The sequence below is a fragment of the Podarcis vaucheri genome (assembly GCF_965113315.1).
Source record: "Podarcis vaucheri genome assembly, chromosome: 1".
Lineage (NCBI taxonomy): Eukaryota > Metazoa > Chordata > Lepidosauria > Squamata > Lacertidae > Podarcis > Podarcis vaucheri.
This window is the reverse complement of record NC_138759.1, coordinates 135917365-135940419: the sequence shown is the minus strand read 5'-3', so window position 1 is coordinate 135940419 and position 23055 is coordinate 135917365. Positions and strand designations below refer to the sequence as shown.

General features: G+C 40.6%; 1 protein-coding gene across 5 annotated transcripts in view; it reads right to left on the bottom strand.

The window, feature by feature from the left end:
- The window catches only part of USP40 (ubiquitin specific peptidase 40), a 44929-nt gene extending 27542 nt beyond the window's left edge, over positions 1-17387 (bottom strand). For 3 of the 5 annotated variants that reach the window (XM_082225170.1, XM_082225172.1, XM_082225174.1), the window contains exons 1-14: positions 17275-17387; positions 14794-15009; positions 13856-13923; positions 11502-11615; positions 10098-10262; positions 9263-9409; positions 8277-8420; positions 7207-7335; positions 6482-6583; positions 5837-5944; positions 3861-4167; positions 3331-3412; positions 2548-2719; positions 2181-2265 (exon numbers count right to left, since the gene is read on the bottom strand). In XM_082225170.1, coding sequence (XP_082081296.1) covers positions 2181-2265; positions 2548-2719; positions 3331-3412; positions 3861-4167; positions 5837-5944; positions 6482-6583; positions 7207-7335; positions 8277-8420; positions 9263-9409; positions 10098-10262; positions 11502-11615; positions 13856-13923; positions 14794-14989 — 1819 coding nt within the window. In that variant the 5' untranslated portion in view covers positions 14990-15009; positions 17275-17387. Of the gene's footprint in view, positions 1-2180; positions 2266-2547; positions 2720-3330; positions 3413-3860; positions 4168-5836; positions 5945-6481; positions 6584-7206; positions 7336-8276; positions 8421-9262; positions 9410-10097; positions 10263-11501; positions 11616-13855; positions 13924-14793; positions 15010-16885; positions 16907-17274 lie in introns of those variants that run through there. The other 2 variants (XM_082225171.1, XM_082225173.1) reach the window with 2 other exon arrangements.
- Positions 17388-23055: the final 5668 nt, after the last annotated feature.

Below are 23055 nucleotides of genomic sequence, written 5' to 3'. Positions count from 1 at the left end.
TTTCGTCTAGCGAGTTTTTTGTCTTGCGAGGCATTCGTCTTGCGGGGCACCACTGTATTTTGAAAGAATTTGGATCTTTTTGCCAATCTAATACTTCTGCCACATAGGAAAGAAATAGTAGGACCATCCAAAATTAGTAAACAAGACAAAGGACAAATCTACGGTATTTTTCATTAGCACCACACAAGAATCTTTGAAAATGTATTTCCTTGATGTGTTTCATGTATGTTTATGTTGTTGTTGACATACATCTGTCTCAGGAGACAGTATGGAGAACTGCGCCTTTGGGGATGAAGTCAAACTGTTGGATGGTTGCAACAGGATCACATATATAAAAAAACCTATTGCTTGCATGCCTTTCCAGCTGCAACTATGTAGCTGATCCTCGTCCAGCCCAACAGATGCAGCAATGGGGTAAGAGAGCTTTGTGGCAACACTTACATCAAGTGTAACCACTTAACCTGCCCAGGAAACATTATGCCCAGAAGTCTTTGCCAATGTGAAGTACAGTGATATAAAAATTATTTAAATTTGCTTCTGAAATGTCTGCGTTAAAATTTATTATTTTACCAGTCTGAATAGTAGGAATGCCACCTTCCTCCCATGGCTCAACAAACTAATAAAAGCTACCACCTCTCTACTAACAGATCTTTGCTCATCAGCTAATTTCCCCTCTCCAGAGACTTCTACTTCATGTGAATATTCTTTAAGTCTGGATGCCCACAGAAATCACTGCAGATAGGAGCCCCAATCTGCCAGGCATAAGAAGTTTGAAGAAACAAATTTGTGAGCATTTATCTACTTGTACCATATAGGTGCAAAGCTACATCACAAGGGTACCCTCACATTGTATCTTTGCACAAACTCGATTGCTAGATGCAGCAGGATGAATTTAGCCTTATGTAGATCACGTGGCTCCATGCAATGAAATGAGTGCATCTCCATTTGTGGGCTCTTTTTCTGTCACTCAGTTCTCCCAACCCCATTCTAAGCAAATTTTAGACTGCCAAGTGAGGGAATCGCATGATTGAATGCTCCTCCAGATTAATAATTGCACATAGAAAAATAGTCAGAGAGAGTAAGTTTAGCTCACCCTCCCTCCCATTATGATACAACGTTTGGAACACAAAAGAATTTTAAAGAAAAACATCCAACCACGTGGTCAGGAACAGCTATTTATGTAAACAAGGCAACAATGCCTATGCCTCAAGCCCAGGGGCCAGATGCAGCCTTTTGTGGAGCATGATGCAACAGGGTAAGGTGGAAGGCAAGGAGGAAGACAGTAGGCTAAGCCAGAGCCAACCACTTCTGGCTTTGTCCCCCTTTTATACCCTGCTGAATTCTATTAAGGCAGCATTGAGACTAAGGAGGAGCCAGTGCCATCCTTTGGGCTGGTTGTAAGTAAGGAGGAAGCATAACTGTCAACTTTTCCCTTTTCTTGCAAGGAATCCTATTTGGAATAAGGGAATTTCCCTTTAAAAAAGGGAAACGTTGACAGCTATGGGAGGAAGGCAAGAGGGGGCTGACTACGGGCAGGCTGAGTTTGGTTGGGTAGTGCCCCATTTGCCCTGATGGACCAGTTGCTATTGCCCTTCAGTTTTCTTTCCAGCCCTTGGGACTCTTCATAGGTCACCCCCTCTCTCCCCAGGGCAGGCCAAACCACTCATCAGCCCTGCTGCTCCATGCCTTCCTCAAGCTGTTTTTCCACAGCTGGAATGCATCCTTGTTCTGCAGATGGGGAACAGAGATTGTGTGTGTGTAGAAACCTTCTGACTTTTGGATGTAATCTACTATTTCAAAGGTAAGTCGTGTCCATTGCACCACCCACTTTTGGCTTCTTGCACAAATACCCACTCCTGCCACCTGGGCTGAAAAAGGTTCCCCACTATTGCTATGCCTCATTGACTCAATGCTGTGTCCCACTGACATGTTTAAAAGAGGAAGGTAATCATGCATATTAAAAATGTGGCATACATAAAATTTTAATTCTATGGTAACTGATATTAGCAAAGATGTCTACCATAGCAATCAAGATGCTTTTTGATGCATACGTATCTTTGAAGAAAGGATTAACTGGTCACTCCAGCATAATCCAATAAATACGTATAATCTCCTTAAAAGTATTTGGAGTGGGGGATTGTTTTTACAATTACATGTATGTAATTTTAAAGATATCTTACCTTCAAGTGTTTGGTATATATGCAGTCCAGCTGGAAGAAGCTTTGCAAGGCTGAGAACTAGGTCTCCTTCCCAAAATTCCAACAACTATTCACAAAAAGTGAATATATTTCAGAAGTGCAGATATGGCTACGTAAATCATGTTGTTTATAAAGGATTCACACAAGTAGCTGTGGCTCTCCTGAAGGATGCCATAGTACTAAATAATTTATAATACATAAGGGTCATCTTATAGTAATCCACTCTACAAGTTACTAAAGTACATATCAAAGTATGTAGGCAAACAATCTTGCTTGTCCTACAAGCCTATTATTACTAAAGAAACTTAAACTCGGTGAAAGTTTGGGGAAATAGAATAACAGCAAATACCTGAAATACCAATTGCTGAAGTTCTCCCAGTGTTTTTCTCTTATCAATCGTCAGATCTAGAACACTTTCCTTCTGAGAAACTGCTGGGTGCAGAGCTCCATTGTAAAATTTATAGTGAGAAAATATATGGAGATGTAAATCAATATTGTTGTTTGCCAAGTCATATTCTGCCCTTTAAGAAGTATTAACAGAAAAGTATGTTCAGTGAAAAATCTGAGCACAATTGAACAAAAAACTTAATTTTCTTACAACTCATACCTTCAGAAACTTCCCACAGTAAAGACAAGTTCTTTAATTTGTATCTTACTTCATAAAATGTCATTCTAAAAGTCTTATTTATTTTTTACTAATTATGCATGTTGCACTGTGCTGGAATTTTATAAGGAATTTAATATTTTCAAAAAGTGTAATTGATTCTCTGATCAGAGAAGGCTCTCTGATCCAGTGAAGACTTCTGTGATTACAATGGAGAAAGGTAATTTGGTTGATTCCCCATTCCTTCTGCACCCCTGCACAGATATCCAATTGCTCAAGAACATTGGCGGAGATTCTGGAACAACATGGAAAGTGGCAAGGGATGTGGGGGGCTTGCAGAAGAAAGCTGTGGGTGGCTTGTTTTTGCAACTATCCCTTCCCCTCCCTTGCCTTCCCGTTCTATTCATAGAAGCCTGCACCGGAACAAAAAGCTTCCAAGACTGCAAGATGATTGTATGATCTTTGCAATCCTGATCAGAAGCCCTGCATGCACTACACACCACACGTTTGTCATCAGAGCTGACTTACCTCTTCTTCTGCAGTTTGATATTAGCGGCATCCATTTCATTCAAGAGATGGATGGGGACCCGGTATCTTGGATTTCCTCGAGCTGTGTCAAAATAAACTGATTAATTGAATAACTGAAAACACATATTAAAAGGGCTAGGAAGTGCTGAAATTCAGATTTTCATGCATATCCTTTTTACATCACTAGGGTACTCTTCCTCTGGCTTACAGTTTATTAAACTACAAACTAAGAGAAAGTCACTCAAAAACTTCCATTCCTCAAAAAAGATGCTGAAGGATCATGGAAATCCCTAAAGCTAACTGCTCAGAACACAACAACTGTTTTGGTAAGACTACATTCCTCACAACACTTAATAACAAGTTTTGCTACTGAAGTCAGTGGAACATTCTGATCTACGTTATTTCAACATTTGTCTCTAAAATTTTGTCTTTTTAAGCCTTATACAAACTGGTACTTCATGACTGTTTAATAAAGAGGAAATAACCAAAAGCAATATGAAGACATAAAGCACACACTATACTTTTTGTACCTTCAGATGGTCTTGTCATTTGGGATTGTCGATAGAACAACATGTAGGCACTCTCATTCCCCTGAAACTGTTTCTCAATCTCTTGCTCTCTGATTGGCTGGACTTTGGAATCATTCAAATCAAACCAATGGGATTCAGATGAATATTCCTGTAAACCTGATGTTGCTTTTTCTGATGACATCTTTACCTCATGGTTCTGAGGGATGCTTTGGGGTGCTGATCCAAAATGGAGTTTATGACGATCATTCAGCTTAACTTTGCTTTCATCAGAACTTAGAAGAAATGTTGGATAATGACTCTGCAAAAACTAAAGGGTAAAAGAGAAAGGGGGTGACAAAAAGGTCTTATTAAAATCCAGTTTAAAATGTTACAACTATCAATTAATTATACTTACTATCAATTAACTTCCTTCAGATATGAACTGTATTTTTCTGAATTTGGCTGCCTGAGCTGCTCCCACCTATTCTCTCACATTGTATCTTCAGAAGTTCACTCTTCTGTTTTCTGCTACTGTATTTGGTGTTACACCCTTAACCATATCTAAAATTAGCTGGAGCTTAAAGTAACTAAAACAAGTCAGTATCATAAGCCAAATTTGAAGCTGGCTTAAAAATAAAAATAAAAATCATAGTTATGCCTAACTAGTTTGTTCATGTTTGGATGTTAATGCTAACTTTTGGTTAGTCAAAACCAAAGGCAAAATTTCCATCTCCCAACAATTCCTAAGATTTATGAGCTGCAAAGAAAAGGGCTGTTCAACATATATTGGCCTTCCCCAACTTTTATTTACCTATCATTACTAATGGAAGATAATGTGTTTAATATATTTTTTCTCTTTATATGTAGGGAAGCATATGTAAGATCCATTGGAAACTTGGAGATTTTCTGCATACTTCATTGTTATATTAGTTTGTACTTAGTCTCTTTTCCATAATCTGAGGAAAGGCTTTGATAGAATCAGTCAATCAAATACTCAATATGGTCAACCAACCATTAAAGAAAAAACAAAATATAAAAATAGATCACAGCTTCACAGGAACAAAGGTAACAAAGTTAAGAGCTAACAATCTTTGTTCAGTGTTGCAGCATATGCTCCTGGTTTGACCACAACGTAAAAATCACACCACCCTATATAAAAATCAAATATTTTAGCTTTGTGTTTAGTTAAATCAATGCTTCTGGCATACCTATTTGTCAGGGGATGGCTAGACAGAGGGGTGGTGGGAAGCACCAGCTGGGGAACCAAGGGAAAGCCCAAAGTACAAAAGCTCAGAGCCAGAGGATTGGTAGTAGGCAGTGGCGTAGCGTGGGTTGTCAGCACCCGGGGCAAGGCAAGTAATTTGAGCCCCCTAACCCGTGGATTTGCGCCCCCTAACCTGTGGATTTGCGCCCCCTAACCCTAACCCCCAGATGTTGCGCCCGGCCCCCCCTGCACCCCCCACGCTACGCCACTGGTAGTAGGACACAGAGAAGAGGTCAGAGGGAGAGGATTGGGAGGAGGGGCTGGATGCTGAAGGAGCAACAGGGTTCAGTGAGCAGGAAGAGCCGGCGACAGGGAGCAGTTCAGACACGGAGGCTGACACCGAGGCTGCGGGGTCAAGAGGCTGCTGAAGAATCCAGGGACTTTCCTGCTGCGACAAACTCCCCTCCCCCCTGATCTTCAAGAACACAGAGAATAATGAGGAGAGCAGAACAGAAACCAGAGGTGTGCAGACACAATTTGAGTCTGCTTGGGAAACATCTGGAACAGGAGGAGCCTGAGAAAGGGTGGAAGGCAGGGATCTTCAGTCCTGGCAACTGCTCCGTAGGAGCAAGACCTGCTGGGAAGTGTAAAACAACAGGATGGCCACTCATGCCACAGGAAAATCACCACTAACTCAGGTAGTATCACTTTCTATGCTGAACTGTGTAAGACATATTGTAAAGTGCAAAAGGATTAAAGCCAACAGAGATAAAACAGAATTATCTTCAAATACCTTCCGTATTGGTCCATGCTGTTTACGGTATTTCTTGTTCCAGGACACACTTTTTTTCTCCAAAAGTTTCTGTGCCAACCGATCCACAGCAATTTCCTTAGACTCTTCCTACAAGATTAGATAACTATTGACTGATCTGCAGACACTAAAATTAATTATTACTCAAAATGGGACAGGCAAGTGCTAGAAGAGGGCCAAACTGCGTCCCAAACATGGTCCCTTCCCCCATTATAATACAGCTCACCTAATCACTCCCAAACACAAACAGATCCTTTAACACACCCTTTGAACTGTGAGCACCAAAGTGGCTTTTTAAAAAGTTCCTCTTTATGTACCAACTACTGACTCCATGACTGTCTTGGTTCATGTATAAGAGTCAGCGGCTGAAGGACATAAGTGGGAAATTGTTTCAAAGACAAATCTTGTGTTTGCTTCTCAGTTTTGCTAACTGAAGATTATTTTTATGTGTCTATTTTAACACACATAAAGTTCCAGCAGATCTTGAACTTCAATATTTAAAAAGAAAAATCTGAAATGTTCAGTCTCAGAGCTGAACTTAAAACAGCAGTGTTGAAATGTACAGTTTAAATACATATCAGCTTAAATATAATTAAGGAGCATGAAAGGTATTCTGGCGTACCCTACCTCCAATAAGATGTTTCTTAAAATTCGTAATGGATTTTCCTTCTCTTTTGCATTTTCAATATCTTTCAAATCCTTATCTTCATCATTCATGTTGCTTTCCTCCTCCAAGAGATCAAAAATAACTTCAAAAAAGAAAAAAGAACTAGAAAGACAGAGCTGTGCATTCTGTTATGCCAAAGGAAGGCTAGCACTTTTAAAAAGTCTATCTGCCTTCCACTGATTATCATGTAGTACTCAACTGTCATTATTTCATGCTTTTTATTAAATGTATTATTAATGTATATCAATACCAATTCTCACTATTGAACCTTCATGTAAAATTGTGCTCTACAATGCAACATATATGAGATTCCTGGCCTCAGAGATGAAGTTTCAGTCCTGAAATCATGTAAAATCTGATACAGAGAACTCAGAAACGTTAAATACTAGAAATCATTTATACTTATCTAAATAATCACATAAGATGCTTTAGGAGGAAAGTAAATAATCAAATCTAAACTTATATGATCTCGTCTCTTTATATAGAGTAACTGAGAAAATAACAAAGGGGAAACTCATCTATACACTGCGACAGGAACTGCATTTAACAGTCTTAGGCATGAAGATACAATGTGGTCATCAGCTCCTTGGAGGAATGATGATTTATGCTTTACTCCAGTGTGTGTTCATATAAAAATGCCTTAATTCTTTATTTGCAAAGTATACACATATAGAAATCAACTTACTAGCACCTGCCAATTTCCTAGTTCATCAATATCTCTGATGTAAACATGATAATGTCCTCCATAACAGCCACCTTTGTGTATTATAACAGAAAAGAGCTCATACATGTATTTGAAATCATCCACTTCAGTCTTAAAAAAAAAAGACAACAATAATCAAAAGCTATTTCCACAACTGAGGTAAAAACAATCAAAGACAGAGCAAGAAAAACAGAATGCATCGAACTGGAAATATCAAAGTACAGGCTATTACATGGATATTCCAATGTGAGAGATACAGCTGAGTGTTTTGGGGCACTTGAACATTTATAATATAATAGCCACCATCAGGAACTCTTCTCATCCATTCCTCCATGGTGTGGACAACCTACTTACTCCAGGTTAGACTCCTGCACGGTTGTGCACAGTCACTGTCTTTTTGCCTAACATATCTCAGACAGGGATGTGGGTGGCACTGTGAGTTAAACCACAGAGCCTAGGGCTTGCCGATCAAAAGGTCAGCGGTTCGAATCCCCGCAACAGGGTGAGCTCCTGTTCCTCGGTCCCTGCTCCTGCCCACCTAGCAGTTCATAAGCACAAAGTGCAAGCAGATAAATAGGTACCACTCTGGTGGGAAGGTAAACGGCGTTTCCGTGCGCTGCTCTGGTTCGCCAGAAGCGGCTTAGTCATGCTGGCCACATGACGCCAGCTCCCTCGGCCAATAAAGCGAGATGAGTGCTGCAACCCCAGAGTCGTCCGCAACTGGACCTAATGGTCAGGGATCCCTTTACCTTTACCTCAGACAGTTGTGGTAGGGATTAAATGCGGAAAACCATGTATGACACCCTGAGCTCCTTAAAGAAAAGAGTGGGGTGTAAGTGCAATAAATAAATGTTTGACCAAGCAGCCCTAAGGGATACTATAGTAAGATATGTACCTCTTCTAACCTTTACAGTAAGAAACTGGACATAGAATTAAGTGAAGATTGTACCAGTAAACAAGAGCACAGCTTCTGCAATTATCCCCAAATCACCCAGCATAAAACATTAATGACTCAAAGTGATGAAAATTTAGACACATAAAAATAGTTCAACCTGCTCACAAAAAGGCTTGAGGTTTATCCGGATTGGAAATGCATAGCTGCTTATTTCCTTGTATCGTTCACACTTCTCGAAATTGAAGTTAAATCTCAAGAGGGAGATTGTGAGAAACGGAGGCAACTTGCGTAGTTTAGCAGACTGTAAAATAAGTAAAACGTTTTTAGGAAAGTGATCATATTTTGGTGACCAAAACTATGTTTTTCTATTTTTTATTTTATTTTATTCCCATTTTAATGCATTTTAAGATATTTGTATCTTATTGCTACTAGTACAATTGGGTGGAAAGGTGGAATGTAAATTTTACAAATATAATGATAGTCCATGAATAAGACAAAATACACGGGGGGCGGAATCCAAAGAGAAGACAGCTTAGCCTAATTTTGAAGGTAAAATTATACAAGCAAAAATATATAAATTAAAACATACAGATTTTGTTCATAATCATTAAAAGTACTTAACAAGAGAATATATTTTAAACATTCTGGAAAAGTTAAAATCATTCTCAGATTTTCACACTCTAGTAATCCATATTCGACAATAAGAACTGAAAGCAGGTCTGCACCAAGTCCCTACATTTGCAGGAAGATCATAGTTCTGCAATATATTTACTTCATGAAGCTCCTTTAAATTTCAAGGGAAGTAGGACTTTCAGAAATGCAATAGAATACTTGCCCTTCCCACGATCTATGTCAGCCTTCCCCAACCTGAAGCCCTCCAAAACATATCCAGGGCACCATTTTGAAGAGGGGGGACTTGAGCATCTTGGAAGAATTACCACAGCTCTGCACATGATTACAAAACATTTCACTGGCCATTTCTCCAGCAAGAATAAGTTTCCATCATCTAGAGTGCAACCATCCAAGCACATGACACAATGAATGGATTTTACATTTAAATGAATTTTGCGCAGAAGATAATTAGCCTTATTTTAGGATGTTATATACTCAACATCTGAGTAAACAATACTTGTAAAATACTACCTTTGTGGCTTCAACTAATTTATTGCATGCTCCACACCGATACAAGTTATCTTTCTCAAAATGTTCTTCTTCCACATACATATTCCACAAGGCTTCCTCCAAGCCAGATACATCTTTGACAGCAACTGTTAGGTCCAAGAAATCCTCCTACAAAGCCGAGCAGAGAGGAAAGCCCTCCTTTAAAAATGTATTTTAAAGACATTATGGACTTACTTGTATAGCTCATAAGAAAACTACAACCCGAGTCCACCAATGCCAGGAAACAATGGTTAACAGGTTCAGAACAAGTCAAGCTAACTTCAAACCTTGATTTACTATCCTGGCCTGTTCTGAATATGGCAACCAGTTTCCTGGTGTCGATAAAATGGGAAACTACTGTTAAATGGAAATTTTCCTGTTTTTCTGCTTGCTAGGGCTGTGTGGGGTGAAAGATTTGTTCATTACCTTGGCTTATTGTACGGTTATTTTGGCTCAAAAGCTGTGTCAATTATGCATAGCAAAAGTTAAAAATATACAATTGCGATTTGCATTGCAATCCCAAAGATCTTTGAAATTTTGGGCAAAGGTTGAGAACTGGACTAGTTTCTAAGATTACATTTGTACCATAATGTTTATTTTAAAAACATTACTAATTCTAATAATCACATTGAGTTCTGAACAACAGATAGCTGTACAGTATTGAGAAATTTTAACTTGACTAAAATTTGATCTGCACATTTCTAACAGGACTGCATTGCTAAATGTGAAGCTGCAGAGGACTCCCGGTTAAAAATTTGTCACTGGAAACACAAGAGAGCGCACAGAATACTGTTCTGAAACTTGCCCATGGAATTACCTGTCTCTCACTGACATTCTTGCACTCTTTACAGACAATGTGATTAACAACAGTCCCATGGTATAACTGGTTTATTAGATTATGACCAGAGGTCCCAACAAGGGAGGTTTCTAAAGCACTGAATAGAATCCGATTTAACTCCTGCACATCATGTTGTCTCATTTCCTGCAAGAGAAGAGATTATTTTTAAAAAAGAATTGACGTTGCTTGAAAAGAGTTTTCCTCTTCATTTCAATTAAGATCCAATTATGCAAATTAACCTAATTTACAACGTCTCTAAAGCTCTTGCCACAGCAGTGCTCAACAGATGTCATGTTAACCCAGCAGTGTCTTTTTGTGGTTGCTTATCTGTCATTTTAGTTTGTTCTTCTGGTGTCAGGGACACCCACTAAATTGGAATCTTTGTGGCCTTTCCAACTGATAGCTATATAACATGAACTCCCATTATGGGATGTCCTCATATCTACTAGAGGAGGGACAGCCAATGTGGTGACTTGCAGGTGTTGCTGGACTACAATTCCCACTGACTTTTGGCCATTAGCCTTGCTGGTTGGGGCTGATGAGAGGTGAAATCTAGTAACATTTGGAGAACATCACATTAGCCATTCCTGTGCTAGAGGATGGTCTGCAATGGAACTGTGGCCTAAAGCACAATTCCCATTTTAACTGTCTGAGCATCTTCCATGCGTTCCAAAGGCGAGATGAAGCTATATTGAAAGCAACATATGAAAGCATTTTAAGAGCGCAAACATGTCATGAACTACCACTAATTGTTGGGAAATTATACAATTTTAATATTTTGCCTTTCATTTCCTATTACAAAAACATACCTGAAACAAAAGAATCTTCAAAAATAATTATGCCCTTAACTTGTATGCCTACCAATTAAAATTAATAAACTACCAATGAAATTAAAGTTTGAAGACCTATGAAATATTAAGCAGGAAGGAGGGAGGAACCACCTCAAAGGGTTGGATCCTTCCCAGTATCTTGCCACCCCGAGCCTCTCCTGAGGGTCAGGAGACTATGATGAATGGGGTGGATTATAGGGGTGTGGGTCGAGAAGCAGAGCTGTGGACCATCCCTACCCTAGGCTAATATATGGCTGACAATATAGGCAGCCAGGCTAGTAAAATACTTCGGAGGGATTTCATACAAATGTTAAAGGTTTTAAAAATTGTCAACATTATTAATAAATTATTTGGCAAATGTAGCGATACCATATAAATATTCATATTCCCTTCCTTTATGAAGGAAACGGATATTTACCTTCAGTGAAGCTCTGAACAAAAGTAGTTTGACAAAATATACCGTTTTTATTTCCTTTTTTTCTGGAAGGAAAAGGAAACACGGGGAAAACCACCTTCAGGGTGAGCGATGCTATCAATGAATACTATATTGTACCTCATTACTATTCCATCCAAAGCTGTCAGTGAGGTCTGTTGTAGATGCAGCATGTTGATCTAGGAGCAGAAGTTGGGCAAACAACCGTTGGAGCTGTAATGGGATTATTCGAACCTAAACAGAAATGATCATAAACTTTAAGAAGCTGACTTTCCATTAACCTTCAAGGAACATATTTATTAAATTTAAAAAATTACATACAGTGGTACCTCTGGTTACGAACTTAATTCATTCCGGAGGTCCGTTCTTAACCTGAGGTACCATTTTGGTTAATGGGGCCTCCCGCTGCCGCCAGTGCGCGATTTTTGTTCTCATCCTGAAGCAAAGTTCTTAACCTGAGGTACAACTTCTGGGTTAGCGGAGTCTGTAACCCGAAGTGTTTGTAACCCAAGGTACCACTGTACTGCCTTTCATTAAATACCAAGTCAGTATACAAAAACACAATTCAATCCAAACAATTCAATGTACAATAAAGAAATCTAATAAAAACAAAACATCACATTTACAGTAGCTAGAAATCTTCCAGCTGTAATCAAAGATGAGGCAAAAATTGAGTAAATGGATATATTTTAAGCAGCCCATTAGAAGTTCACCACAGTAGATACCTGCACTATTTCAGTGGGGAGCTCACTCCACAGCCTGGAAGCCACAACAAAGAATGCCCTCCTCCAAGTTGCTTCAAGATGAACCTCTGCAGGCTACGGTATAACTAACTGTGCTTCCATTAGGGCATGATTCAACCAGATTTCTAACTTACACTGATTTCAGTGGGAAAGAATTAAGTACAGTTCAGTTCTTCCATTTATATCAATTAGGCTGAAGTCTGCTTAGCTTTGGCTGGATCATGCATTTAGCAAACTACTACAGTGGTGCCCCGCAAGACGAATGCCTCGCAAGACGAAAAACTCGCTAGACGAAAGAGTTTTCCGTTTTTTGAGTCGTTCCGCAAGACGAATTTCCCTATGGGCTTGCTTCACAAGACGAAACGTCTTGCGAGTTCGTTTCCTTTTTCTTAAAGCCGCTAAGCCGTTAATAGCCACTAAGAGCCGTGCTTCGCAAGACGAAGAGACTCGCGGAACTGATTAATTTCGTCTAGCGAGGCACCACTGTACATCTGTTTAGTTGAATATTATATAGTAGGGCGAGAAACCTGTAGTCCTCCAGATGTTAGGATTACAACTTCCATCAGTCTGGCCAGTGATCAGGTATGATGGGAGTTGAAGCCTAACATATGGAGCGCCACAGATTCCCCATCTCTATTCAATAGCCGTATGAAAACACTTAGCCCCAAAGTGCTTTTTAAATGTTTTCATTTCAATGAAGAAAAGGTTTGGCTAATCAGTAAAGAACTTGTTATAACCTGTAACAAACATAACTAAACAAATATAAATGAGGTATCCAATTACAAGTCATTACTACAGAATCGTAGAGCTGGAAGGGACCCCAAGAGTCATCTAGTCCACCCCCTGCAATGCAGGAATCTCAACCAAAGCACCCATGACAGACAGTCATCCAACCTCTGCTTTAAAAGGAAGGAGAGTCCTCATGAGGGACTCTGTTCCACTGTTGATCAGCTATTACCACCAGAAAGTTCTTCCTAATGTAACTTCCTTTCTTGTAACTTGAAGCCATTGGTTCAAGTCCTACCCTCCAGAGCAGGAGAAAACAAACTTGCTCTCTCTTCCATGTGAAACAACTATATAAAAATAATTTTGCTTAAACCCAATTTCACCTAATTACTTTTCTTTAGAATATATCAAGGGACAGTCCAGGCTTTCCCCTGTGCATGGTAATGCCGCCTCACAGCTTTTAAGTGCACAGAGCTAAGACAGATTTGATATTATTTATATTGATTAGTCACTCCAACTACAGAGAATACACTTGGTCAGAGAATCTTTTTAGACACTGAACAACTGCTCACTGTTTAACATGCTCAGATATCTAAAGTAGATGTTCATGTAGTGATGTTAGGGTAGAAATTCTTCATGTGCAAATAACTAAAGGTTTGTGTAATGAGTGTTTGCACAACAGGACCTGTGTGTATTCTGAAAGCACTGCACCAGAACCTATGCAGGAAAATCCCTGCTTTGTAGATTATATGAGCACATGAAGTAACGTGTGCATCCCCAGCTTTGCATTATAAATACATTATCCGTCATCTTCATAAATATTTTATTTATTTATTGCATTTATACCCCACCTTTCCTCCAAAGAGATCAAGGTGGCATACAGACTTCTCCCCATTTCATCCTCATGATGATCCTGTGATGTAGTTTAGGCTGCGAATGAGTGGCCCAAGCTAACCTGGTGAACATCATAAACCTTTGAGCTGATTGAAGTATAGAATTGAATACCTTTGATTCAGGCTTACTGTTGTCTTCCAAAGAACCAAGTTCTTCAGGGCCTATAGAAAACAGTGCTTCTACAACAAAAATGAAAAATACCAGTATGAGAACAAATCTCCTACCAACACCACAATTATAAAGAAGTGTGCAAATAGAAATGTTAACTTTCTAAATCAGTCTTTATTTTGCTCCTTTGCCCTCCAAATGGGTTTGTATCACAATTTCCATAGGCACGAGCTAGCATGATCATTTTGCTTTTGTCCATTCCCCATGGGACAAAAGGTTTATTTATTCTGAGGAAGTTGTCAGTGTTGGTCCTTGCACAATTTGGCTTTTTAAAAAAATAGTGAGATTGCAGAGTTTAATGTCTGTTCGAAGAAAGCAGACAAAAAGGACCATTTTAATACAGTGGGAAGCAAGCGAGCCCTGCCCATTCATCCACAGAAAGATGAGATGATCTAATAAGGAAAAGCTAAGTCTGAGGCACACAAACATGAAACAGAAATATTATTCGGATTCAGAATCAGGCATTGTGGTGATGACCAACTTACATTAACACGCAAAACCTCAAATCAATTCTGAATAAAACAAGTCTATGCTACAGCTCTAGATCAACAGTTAGCCAACTAGCCTAATAATTGATGCTGGAAAAATATCAACACTCTTACCCAAATATACTTTTCAGAGTATACATTTGTTAACTTTCATTATGCCACACAAGCCTTTTTTGTTACTTTCAACCTTTGTATCTTTCATTGTGAATTTTACTCAATCCTTAGATACTCTGATCTATAATCCAATACAACATTTAGAAATACATTTTTGAAGTTTTTTTCCCATTCATTCCTAGGTTATATAGTAAGAAAAGAAAACTACTTTGTGTGAAATAACACAAAATCCGGCTTTCAGAAAAAGCTATTTTAAAATGTTAAAATACTGTACAGTACCTCTAAATTCTGGTGTGAATAGTAGAGTCTGAAGAAGTGAATTAAGGTAACATGTTCCACCCTGATTTTTTATTCCACTTAAATTGGTGCTTTCTCTAGGAACAAGCAGCTCAGCATCTTTGTGTTTTGACTTTTGCTTCCCACATTGATTGTTTGACAAAAAGGAGAAGTCTTCATCAAATAAATTTCCAAACATTGTGAAATTATAACACAGACCTTTAAAGAAGAAGAAAAAATAATCTTTTACTACAGAACTTTCTATTTTCATCAATTATGTTATACTGGTGTTATCTGAAAAAATATCCATATTTTAAAGTACAATTAAAACGATGAGAAAGATGCTTAGATAATATTTGTCCTTTGAAAATAGCCAATGATAGCACTGAATGAATGTCTTTGTTGAGGTTTGCTAATGACTGGAGGAAATTATTGCCATTTACATGGCTGGACGTCTTCAGACTCCTATCCTTCTGACATGACTCCATTCACAACATGGGGGGGGGGATAAATTACAACTATGCATAGATTTCAAAGATATAAGTATGGAATGAAAATCAAGAAACAGTGGACAGAATGACTGGTCAAGGAAAGTGGTTAGTCCGTTTACACAACATATCTCTTGTTACATATGATGGGCCCTGTATAGAGCTCCACCCCATATGGAAATAAATGTATTGGTATTTTTACTAAGCAGTAACGTATCAAGGCATATATGGAAATACCTGGTAAACTGATGATCTGTAATATCTTGACATATGGCAAGAGGAAGTTTACTGCTCCACTAACCAACCTATTTTTACCTAAAGTGAAGATTTATCCTAATCCATTTATTTTATTTACTTATTTCATATACTTTTCAGGCAGACCTCAAAAAGTGATTACAATGATAAGCATTGCTTTAAAAAGGTTATAACAGAAATGGCAGGGTGGGATTAACTTGTTTAGAAAAAGCTGTTACTGCATCTTTTTCATTCCCCCTCAGGACACGGTGGCTATTTAGACTTGCCCCCTTGGTGGCAGTTGTGGGGAGGAGAGAGGAACCACTATGGGAGCCTGCTGTGGTTCCTCCAGCATATACCGTATTTTTCGCTCTATAAGACGCACCGGACCACAAGACGCACCTAGTTTTTGGAGGAGGAAAACAAGAAAAAAAATATTCTGAATCTCAGAAGCCAGAACAACAAGAGGGATCGCTGTGCAGTGAAAGCAGTGATCCCTCTTCCTGTTCTGGCTTCTGGGATAGCTGCGCAGCCTGCATTCGCTCCATAAGACGCACACACATTTCCCCTTATTTTTAGGAGGGAAAAAGTGAGTCTTATAGAGCAAAAAATACGGTATATTGTCAGGACATTACATATGCCACTTAGGACAGAGTTATCAAGTACAGTCATACCTCGGGTTACAGACGCTTCAGGTTGCGCGTTTTTGGGTTGCACACCGTGCCGAACCCAGAAGTACCAAAACGGGTTACTTCCGGTGCGCACACATGTGCAGATGTGCTAAATCGTGCTTTGCGCAGAAGCACTGAATTGCGACCCGCGTGTGCACAGACGCGGCGCTGCAGGTTGTGAACACTGTGGGGTGCGAACATGCCTCCCGCCTGGATCACGTTCACAACCCGAGCGTCCACTGCAGTGGCGTAGCATGGGGGTGCAGGGGGGGGCCGGCTGCAACATTGGGGGGGGCGTGCTCGCACTCGCAACTCTCTGCCCCTACCTGGCTCACTCACTCTAGGGGGCGCAAATTACTTGCCTTGCCCCGGGTGCTGACAACCCACGCTACGCCTCTGGTCCACTGTACCTGGAAAGTCCTTTATGCCCACACTGTGAAGCAACTCAAGCAGCTCCAAGTGGGAGAAGACATGTTTTGGAGATTTCCATTAGGAAACAGAAGCAGGGAGAGGCAGCGTAGCCCAAGGGCAACTAGGTAGAAGGAAAGGAGAAGCCAGGGCAGCACCTGCCTGTGGAAACACTCCGCGCCCTCTGCGGCGCGGAGGGGAAAGCAGGTGGGGTACTCACACGGGCAACATGCGCAAGTCAGTTTGGGCCCCCGTGCAAGTATCAGGCCCAGGAAGACTGGGGAAGAAACCTGCCTCTGATCCCCCTCGCGCTCCTGCCCTGCGGGGGCTGCCACCATTCCGCCCTGCGCGTTCCCACGGAGAAACGGTCCAGGAAGGCGGCCTCCTCTCCCCGGGCAGCGCAAGAGGCGACGCGAGGGCCCCGATTCGCGGCTGCCTGTGGGAGCAAACAAGTCCCGTTGTCAAAGGGGCCGGGAAGGATCCGGCCGGGACTCTTCTCCCTGACGCGTTTCCTCTCCGTGCGAATGCTCGGTCACGTGAAAAGCGACAGGCAAACAACACACCGCCCAGGCCCCCGGCGCAAGCACCTCACTGAGGACTAGGCCCGTGACGAGGCCTGCAACGCCAGCCTCCCAAAGGCCCTTTCACTGTTCCCCCCTGCCCGGGGCGCTTCAGTCGCGCACCTCAGCAGCAGCAGCAGCGGCAGCGCCACCGGCCCAGCCCGGCCGCTTCCCTCTCGCCTGCGGAGCCGACGGCGCCTCGAGGAAGAAGCCCGAAAGCCGCCCCAAGGCCGCTGGGCTTCCTCTAACCTGCAGAGGTTGCTGGGAACTGTAGTCTCTCCCCGGCTTCTCGCCCGAGCGCCGCCCAGCCGGCTGGCCGCAGTGGCTTGTGGGAGTTGTAGTTCTTCCAAGTGCTTAGCCGGTTCACGTAATTCCATCTGTTTCTGTATTTTAACTTTTGTGTGTTTCAAAGAATGGCTGTGAATTTTTCTCGACTTCCTTGCTTTGCTTTTTTGCAAGCCGTTTTGAGGGTTTTTATTTTTACAATCAAGCGGTGTATAAATTTCTAGGAGCAAAAAAACCAGTGAGTGTCACGAAGCTGGTTCAGGCTTCTGGTGGGGTAAGAATCCTAGAATCCTAGAGTTGGAAGAGACCCCAAGGGCCATCGAGTCCAACCCCCTGCCAATCAGGAAACACCATCAGAGCACTCCTGACATATGGTTGTCAAGCCTCTGCTTAAAGACCTCCAAAGTAGGAGACTCCACCACACTCCTTGGCAGCAAATTCCACTGTCAAACAGCTCTTACTGTCAGGAAGTTCTTCCTAATGTTTAGGTGGAATCTTCTTTCTTGTAGTTTGGATCCATTGCTCCGTGTCCGCTTCTCTGGAGCAGCAGAAAACAAACTTTCTCCCTCCTCTATGTGACATCCTTTTATATATTTGAACATGGCTATCATATCACCCCTTAACCTCCTCTTCTCCAGGCTAAACATGCCCAGCTCCCTTAGCCATTCCTCATAAAGCATCGTTTCCAGGCCTTTGACCATTTTGGTTCCTTCCAAGAATGCTTCCTTCCCTCACCCCCCCCCCAAGATTCGCTCGTTATTTTTCTTTTCTCCAGCTATTCCAGGTATAGCTAAACATGGTGTGTGTTTGTGTGTAGCGGTGCAAATAAAGTGGGGGGCGGGGGAGAACAAATTTGTAATGGATGTATGATGTTCACCTGACAAAGGATGTTATATTGATACTAGCTGTCTGATATATTATATATCTGTTATATTGATATAGCTGTCTCTGATGTATACTGAACAATTTTGGTTACTGCATTGGTTATCAAGACTTGCATGTTATTGGTTTGCAAAAATTAGTGGATCTAAAAATTAGAGAAACAGCTGGAACAGAGTATCAAAAACAGAACAGAAAAACAAAACAAATATCTAGGTATGTAAAATAAGTACATTTGTCCATGGATTGAGTGTCAGAGTCCAGATTCAGAAAAATGTGTGTGTGTGTGTGTGTGTGTGTATACAAACACACACACACATTATTCTTGAGAATGTTGAGGTTGCTTGTGTAAATAATAAAGAGATGCCATATCATCTTGTTATACAGAGCCCAAATTTCCAAGCCGTGCAAGATTCCAGGCATGCTTACCCAGAGTCCAGGTTTCTTTGGGGGGAATGAAACAGTGGTAAATGTGTTGTCTTCATGATTCATGGTTTATTTACACATATATGCAACCTCAGCCTATGATGGAGAGGTTCACAGCATGAAAACTCCAAGAGGATCTTGATTCTCCTATAGCTGCAACCCTGGGTTCAAACAGAAATCAAACATGCTCCAAAAATAGGACTCTGACCCTCTCTCCAGTTTGTGCCATTTTTTCCCTAGGTCACACCCTGCAAACTCCAATCCTAAACTTAATTCTGCTTCAAACTCTGTTCTTGGTCTTTCAGACTAACTCTGAGTTAGTTCCCATTTGTCAACTGGCCCAGAGTCCCTTCTTTTTGTCTTTCCTAAGGGCTCCTCACCTTCTCTTTGTCTTCTATTTAATGGCCCATCATCTCAGGAGATTTTCTGCACATGGGAAGCTGGTTTGGGCTGTCTTTGAACACTGCTAAATCCAGTGTCTAGCAGCCAGTCTTTAACACTCCAAGCATTGATTAACTTCTAACATTTTTTGGACCCAGGAATTTTGGGGAGTCTAGAACCCACAAACTCATAACATTATAGAAAGAGTTTGGGGTAGTATTTCGACTAAGAAGCAGTATTTAAAATGCTGTTTCTAATTAATGTCTTTTTGCACATGAAAAAATGTACTTTTATTTTGAAAGAGACTCTGACTACCTTGTAATGTAAATACTGCAGGTTGGAGATGGGTCTGGGGCTGACACTTCAATATCCATGAAGAGGCTACCTTGAACTGGCCAGTACAGTGGTGCACTGCAAGACGAATGCCTCGCAAGACGGAAAACCCGCTAGACGAAAGGGTTTTCCGTTTTTGAGCTGCTTCGCAAGACGATTTTCTCTATGGGCTTGCTTTGCAAGACGAAAACGTCTTGCGAGGGTTCCGATGTTTTTCCGCTCCCCCCCTTTTCCTAAGCCGCTAAGCCGCTAGTAGCCTTTTAGCCGCTAATCCGCTAATCCTTTAATAGCCGCTAAGCCTTTAATAGCCGCTAAGCCTTTAATAGCGCTAATCCGCTAAGCCGCTAATAGCGTTGCTTCGCAAGACGAAAAAACCGCTAGACGAAGAGACTCACGGAGCTGATTAATTTCGTCTTGCGAGGCACCACTGTACAAGACTGCATGTTACCTTACTCCACCCCTCACACACGTTTCCCATGAGTGGGTAAATGGAGGACAACTCTGTTGTGGGAAAGTGTAGCTGTGTGTTTGAAGGTACAAAATAACCCTGAAACACATTACAGGGTAGATGAAAACCTCTCCCTCTTAACCTCAGACCACCTTCCACCCGCAGTATTAGTAGTGGATTACATTACAAGGTTGTCATAGTAGGATACGGTTTCTTCCCTTTCAAATTCAAACCACATTTTTCATGTGCAAAAAGACACGGGATAGAACCAGCATTTTACATTCTGCTTGAGTGATGCTTGATATAAAGCTAGATCACAAGTGAAAGACTCCATGTGAAGCTATTCAGACACACACTAGATCATATAGCTGTATCCAGTGCTATTTTTGTTAAGTTGTGGGTGAACATATCAGACGACACAGCGATTCTTCAAACAGCTCTTGTTTATTCACAGGCCAGAACAGAACTGAACTAAAGGGTTCAGCCAGCCTGCTTATATAGAGCTCCACTACAACGCAACAGTACCCACTTTCTGTAACTATTCAATCACTGAACGTCACTTTCAATCCCTTATTTGCATATGTGGACCTGAGTGAAAACTATCTACAGTATCCCCCTGCTGGCCCAGGGTGAGAACTTCAGTACATAAATTTTTTTCTAGAAAAAGAGGTGCCAGAACTCACCATGAACTCACCCTTGTTCTAAATGTAACTTGAAAAAAGAGACATTAGGCATACCTTTGTAAACCCAGAATTCTTTAATATAAAAAAATGTAAAAAGTAATTACTGTAAAGTAATTATAAGGGCAATGGCGCTCAGCTGAGAAGTGCTGGAACTGAGATCTGGCAAGTTATGGCCCCCCCAAAAGCCCTGGCTGTACCCATGCATGCTGCCTTGTTCTGTCACTGCATAAATTTGAAAGGGCCTAGCCCCTTCATTGAAAATATGATGGGGGGCACCCTACTTGGTGCTCTTGGCTGTACTTATTGCATGGCAGTAAAGTCATCCAGGACTTTCAGATCAGAACACATTGTTTCTAGATAGCATTGAGACTTGGACATCTCTTTTTCTATACAGTATATAAAATATTCAGCAACTTTTTTTATTTTTCTCAGAACTCTGGTACAATTTCTTACTGATTAACAATCTCCAGTTGGGGGGGTGTTGTATATAAAAGATAGCTCTGGAGCTAGCTTGTTTACCCAGTTTAGAGGTGAAGGTACTTTAGCACATTTTACAAAAGCTGTTTAAAACAATAAAGAACAGGATGATGAAAGAACAAGTTCTAGTTAATATAGCTTGAGAACAGCCACTATAAAATTGAGTTAACAGATTAACCTAGCATGAATCAACACAATCAGCTTGAATTTTAAATGCATTTCTTCCTATCCATAGGGAGGTAATCAGTTCAAAGTCTGTTGTTTTAACATTTGATCCAATTTCAGGGAGATATCTACTAAAGTCCTGATGCAAGGCAACAATGTGATATCTAACCAATGTTTAATTGCTAGTCAGATATTAGTGCAGTCAGAGGTAAATAGAGGACAGGACTCTTGTACCTTTTATCTATACCGTTCCTTTGAAATATGCTCACCTTAAAAGAACTATAACTTTTGTGCCTATTCTGCAGCATGAATGAACAGAGTGCCATTTTGCCCTTCAATTCAGGCAGCAAAATGTTCCGGACCAGCCATGTGCTCCCATTTGTACGAACGATTGATATTAATTAATCAGATACAGAAACTGCTGGCTTCTTTTGCAAAATAATCACTTCAAGAATTTAGTCTTACCTAATGCACCGTTTGTTTTAAGTTGCTTTATTTTTAAGACATGTCCTCTTCATCATTGCTGGCCAACAGAAGACAGACAGGATTAGAAAGACAACAACAACAATATCCTGCCCAAGAGTGGTTTCCCCACTCTGGGAGGCTTACAGAATGTATAAAACAAAATAAAACATCCAACATTAAAAACTTCCCAACACAGGGCTGCCTTCAGATGTCTTCTGAAAGTTGTATTGTTCTTTATCTCCTTGACAGTATTTAAAACATGGTAGCCCAATCCTGTGCATATTTACTTGGAAAGAAGACATTGGAAAGCAATGACTAGGATTGCATTTATACTGGGAAGTATCACTTGTACTACTTGTGTGCATGGACAGTAAATGCAGAAAAGAGGGAGTAGATGATGGTAATGGGAAAAACAAAATACTGTCCTGTAGTAATTGATGCAGAGGTAAGCTTGAATGCATTAATCCTGTGTTCAGTACCTCTGGACCTATCAGGCAGGTAAGGGCAGAGAGTGGGATCGTAAGAGAGAAAGACACCTGCTAAGCGTACTAGAAATAGCTCAAAAATAACCTGCTTTTGAAATAAAGCCAAAGTGATGAGCCAGCCATCTTGGCTAAGAAATGAAGACCAAAACACCTTTATCATGAAGAGTAGGTAGATGGGGCTTTCAGGCTTTGAAGTGAGGAGGGTTATTTTTAATTTTTATTGTGTACCCTAAAACACTGCATGTTGATGTAGCAGTCACATAACATTGACCACAGGGGGGAAAGTCACTTCCCTTTAAAAATGTTAAAGGCACCTAACCCAGCACAAAAACTTCTATTTATTTCTAATAATTTTGTCAAGAAATAAAAATGTTACAGAAATTAATTGCTTTTTCCCTTTAAGTAACACACAAATGTTAAAGATGCCCTGTACAGCAACAAAAACCCACCTATTAATATGAAATTTGACAGGCTTCATTCTGTCTGAATGGGTACTATGCTCCAAATTTCATCCAATTCTATCAGAAATGTTGTAAGTTTATAAATATTTATTAATTTTCCAATTATAGTCCAGGAGGAAGTAATCAGGAGCTTCAGAAAATGAGGTGACATTTCACCTCAGATGCAAACCGCATAATGTCAAATCATGCTGAGGCAACCTGTCATCTCAGCAACCTGTTATCTGAGCAAACAAAAGTGAGTTCGAAGGTGAATGTCTTTATTTTATTATTTATGCACAGCCCTATTAGCTAGTATAATTGGTAGGTAGTTCCCCTCTAATATCATGCCGAAGATCCACTTTAAGAGCGAAAAGGCAGGAGTCAGAAATCTCTCTACTTTCATGGCACACAAAACACGCTAGACTCCATGAAATTTC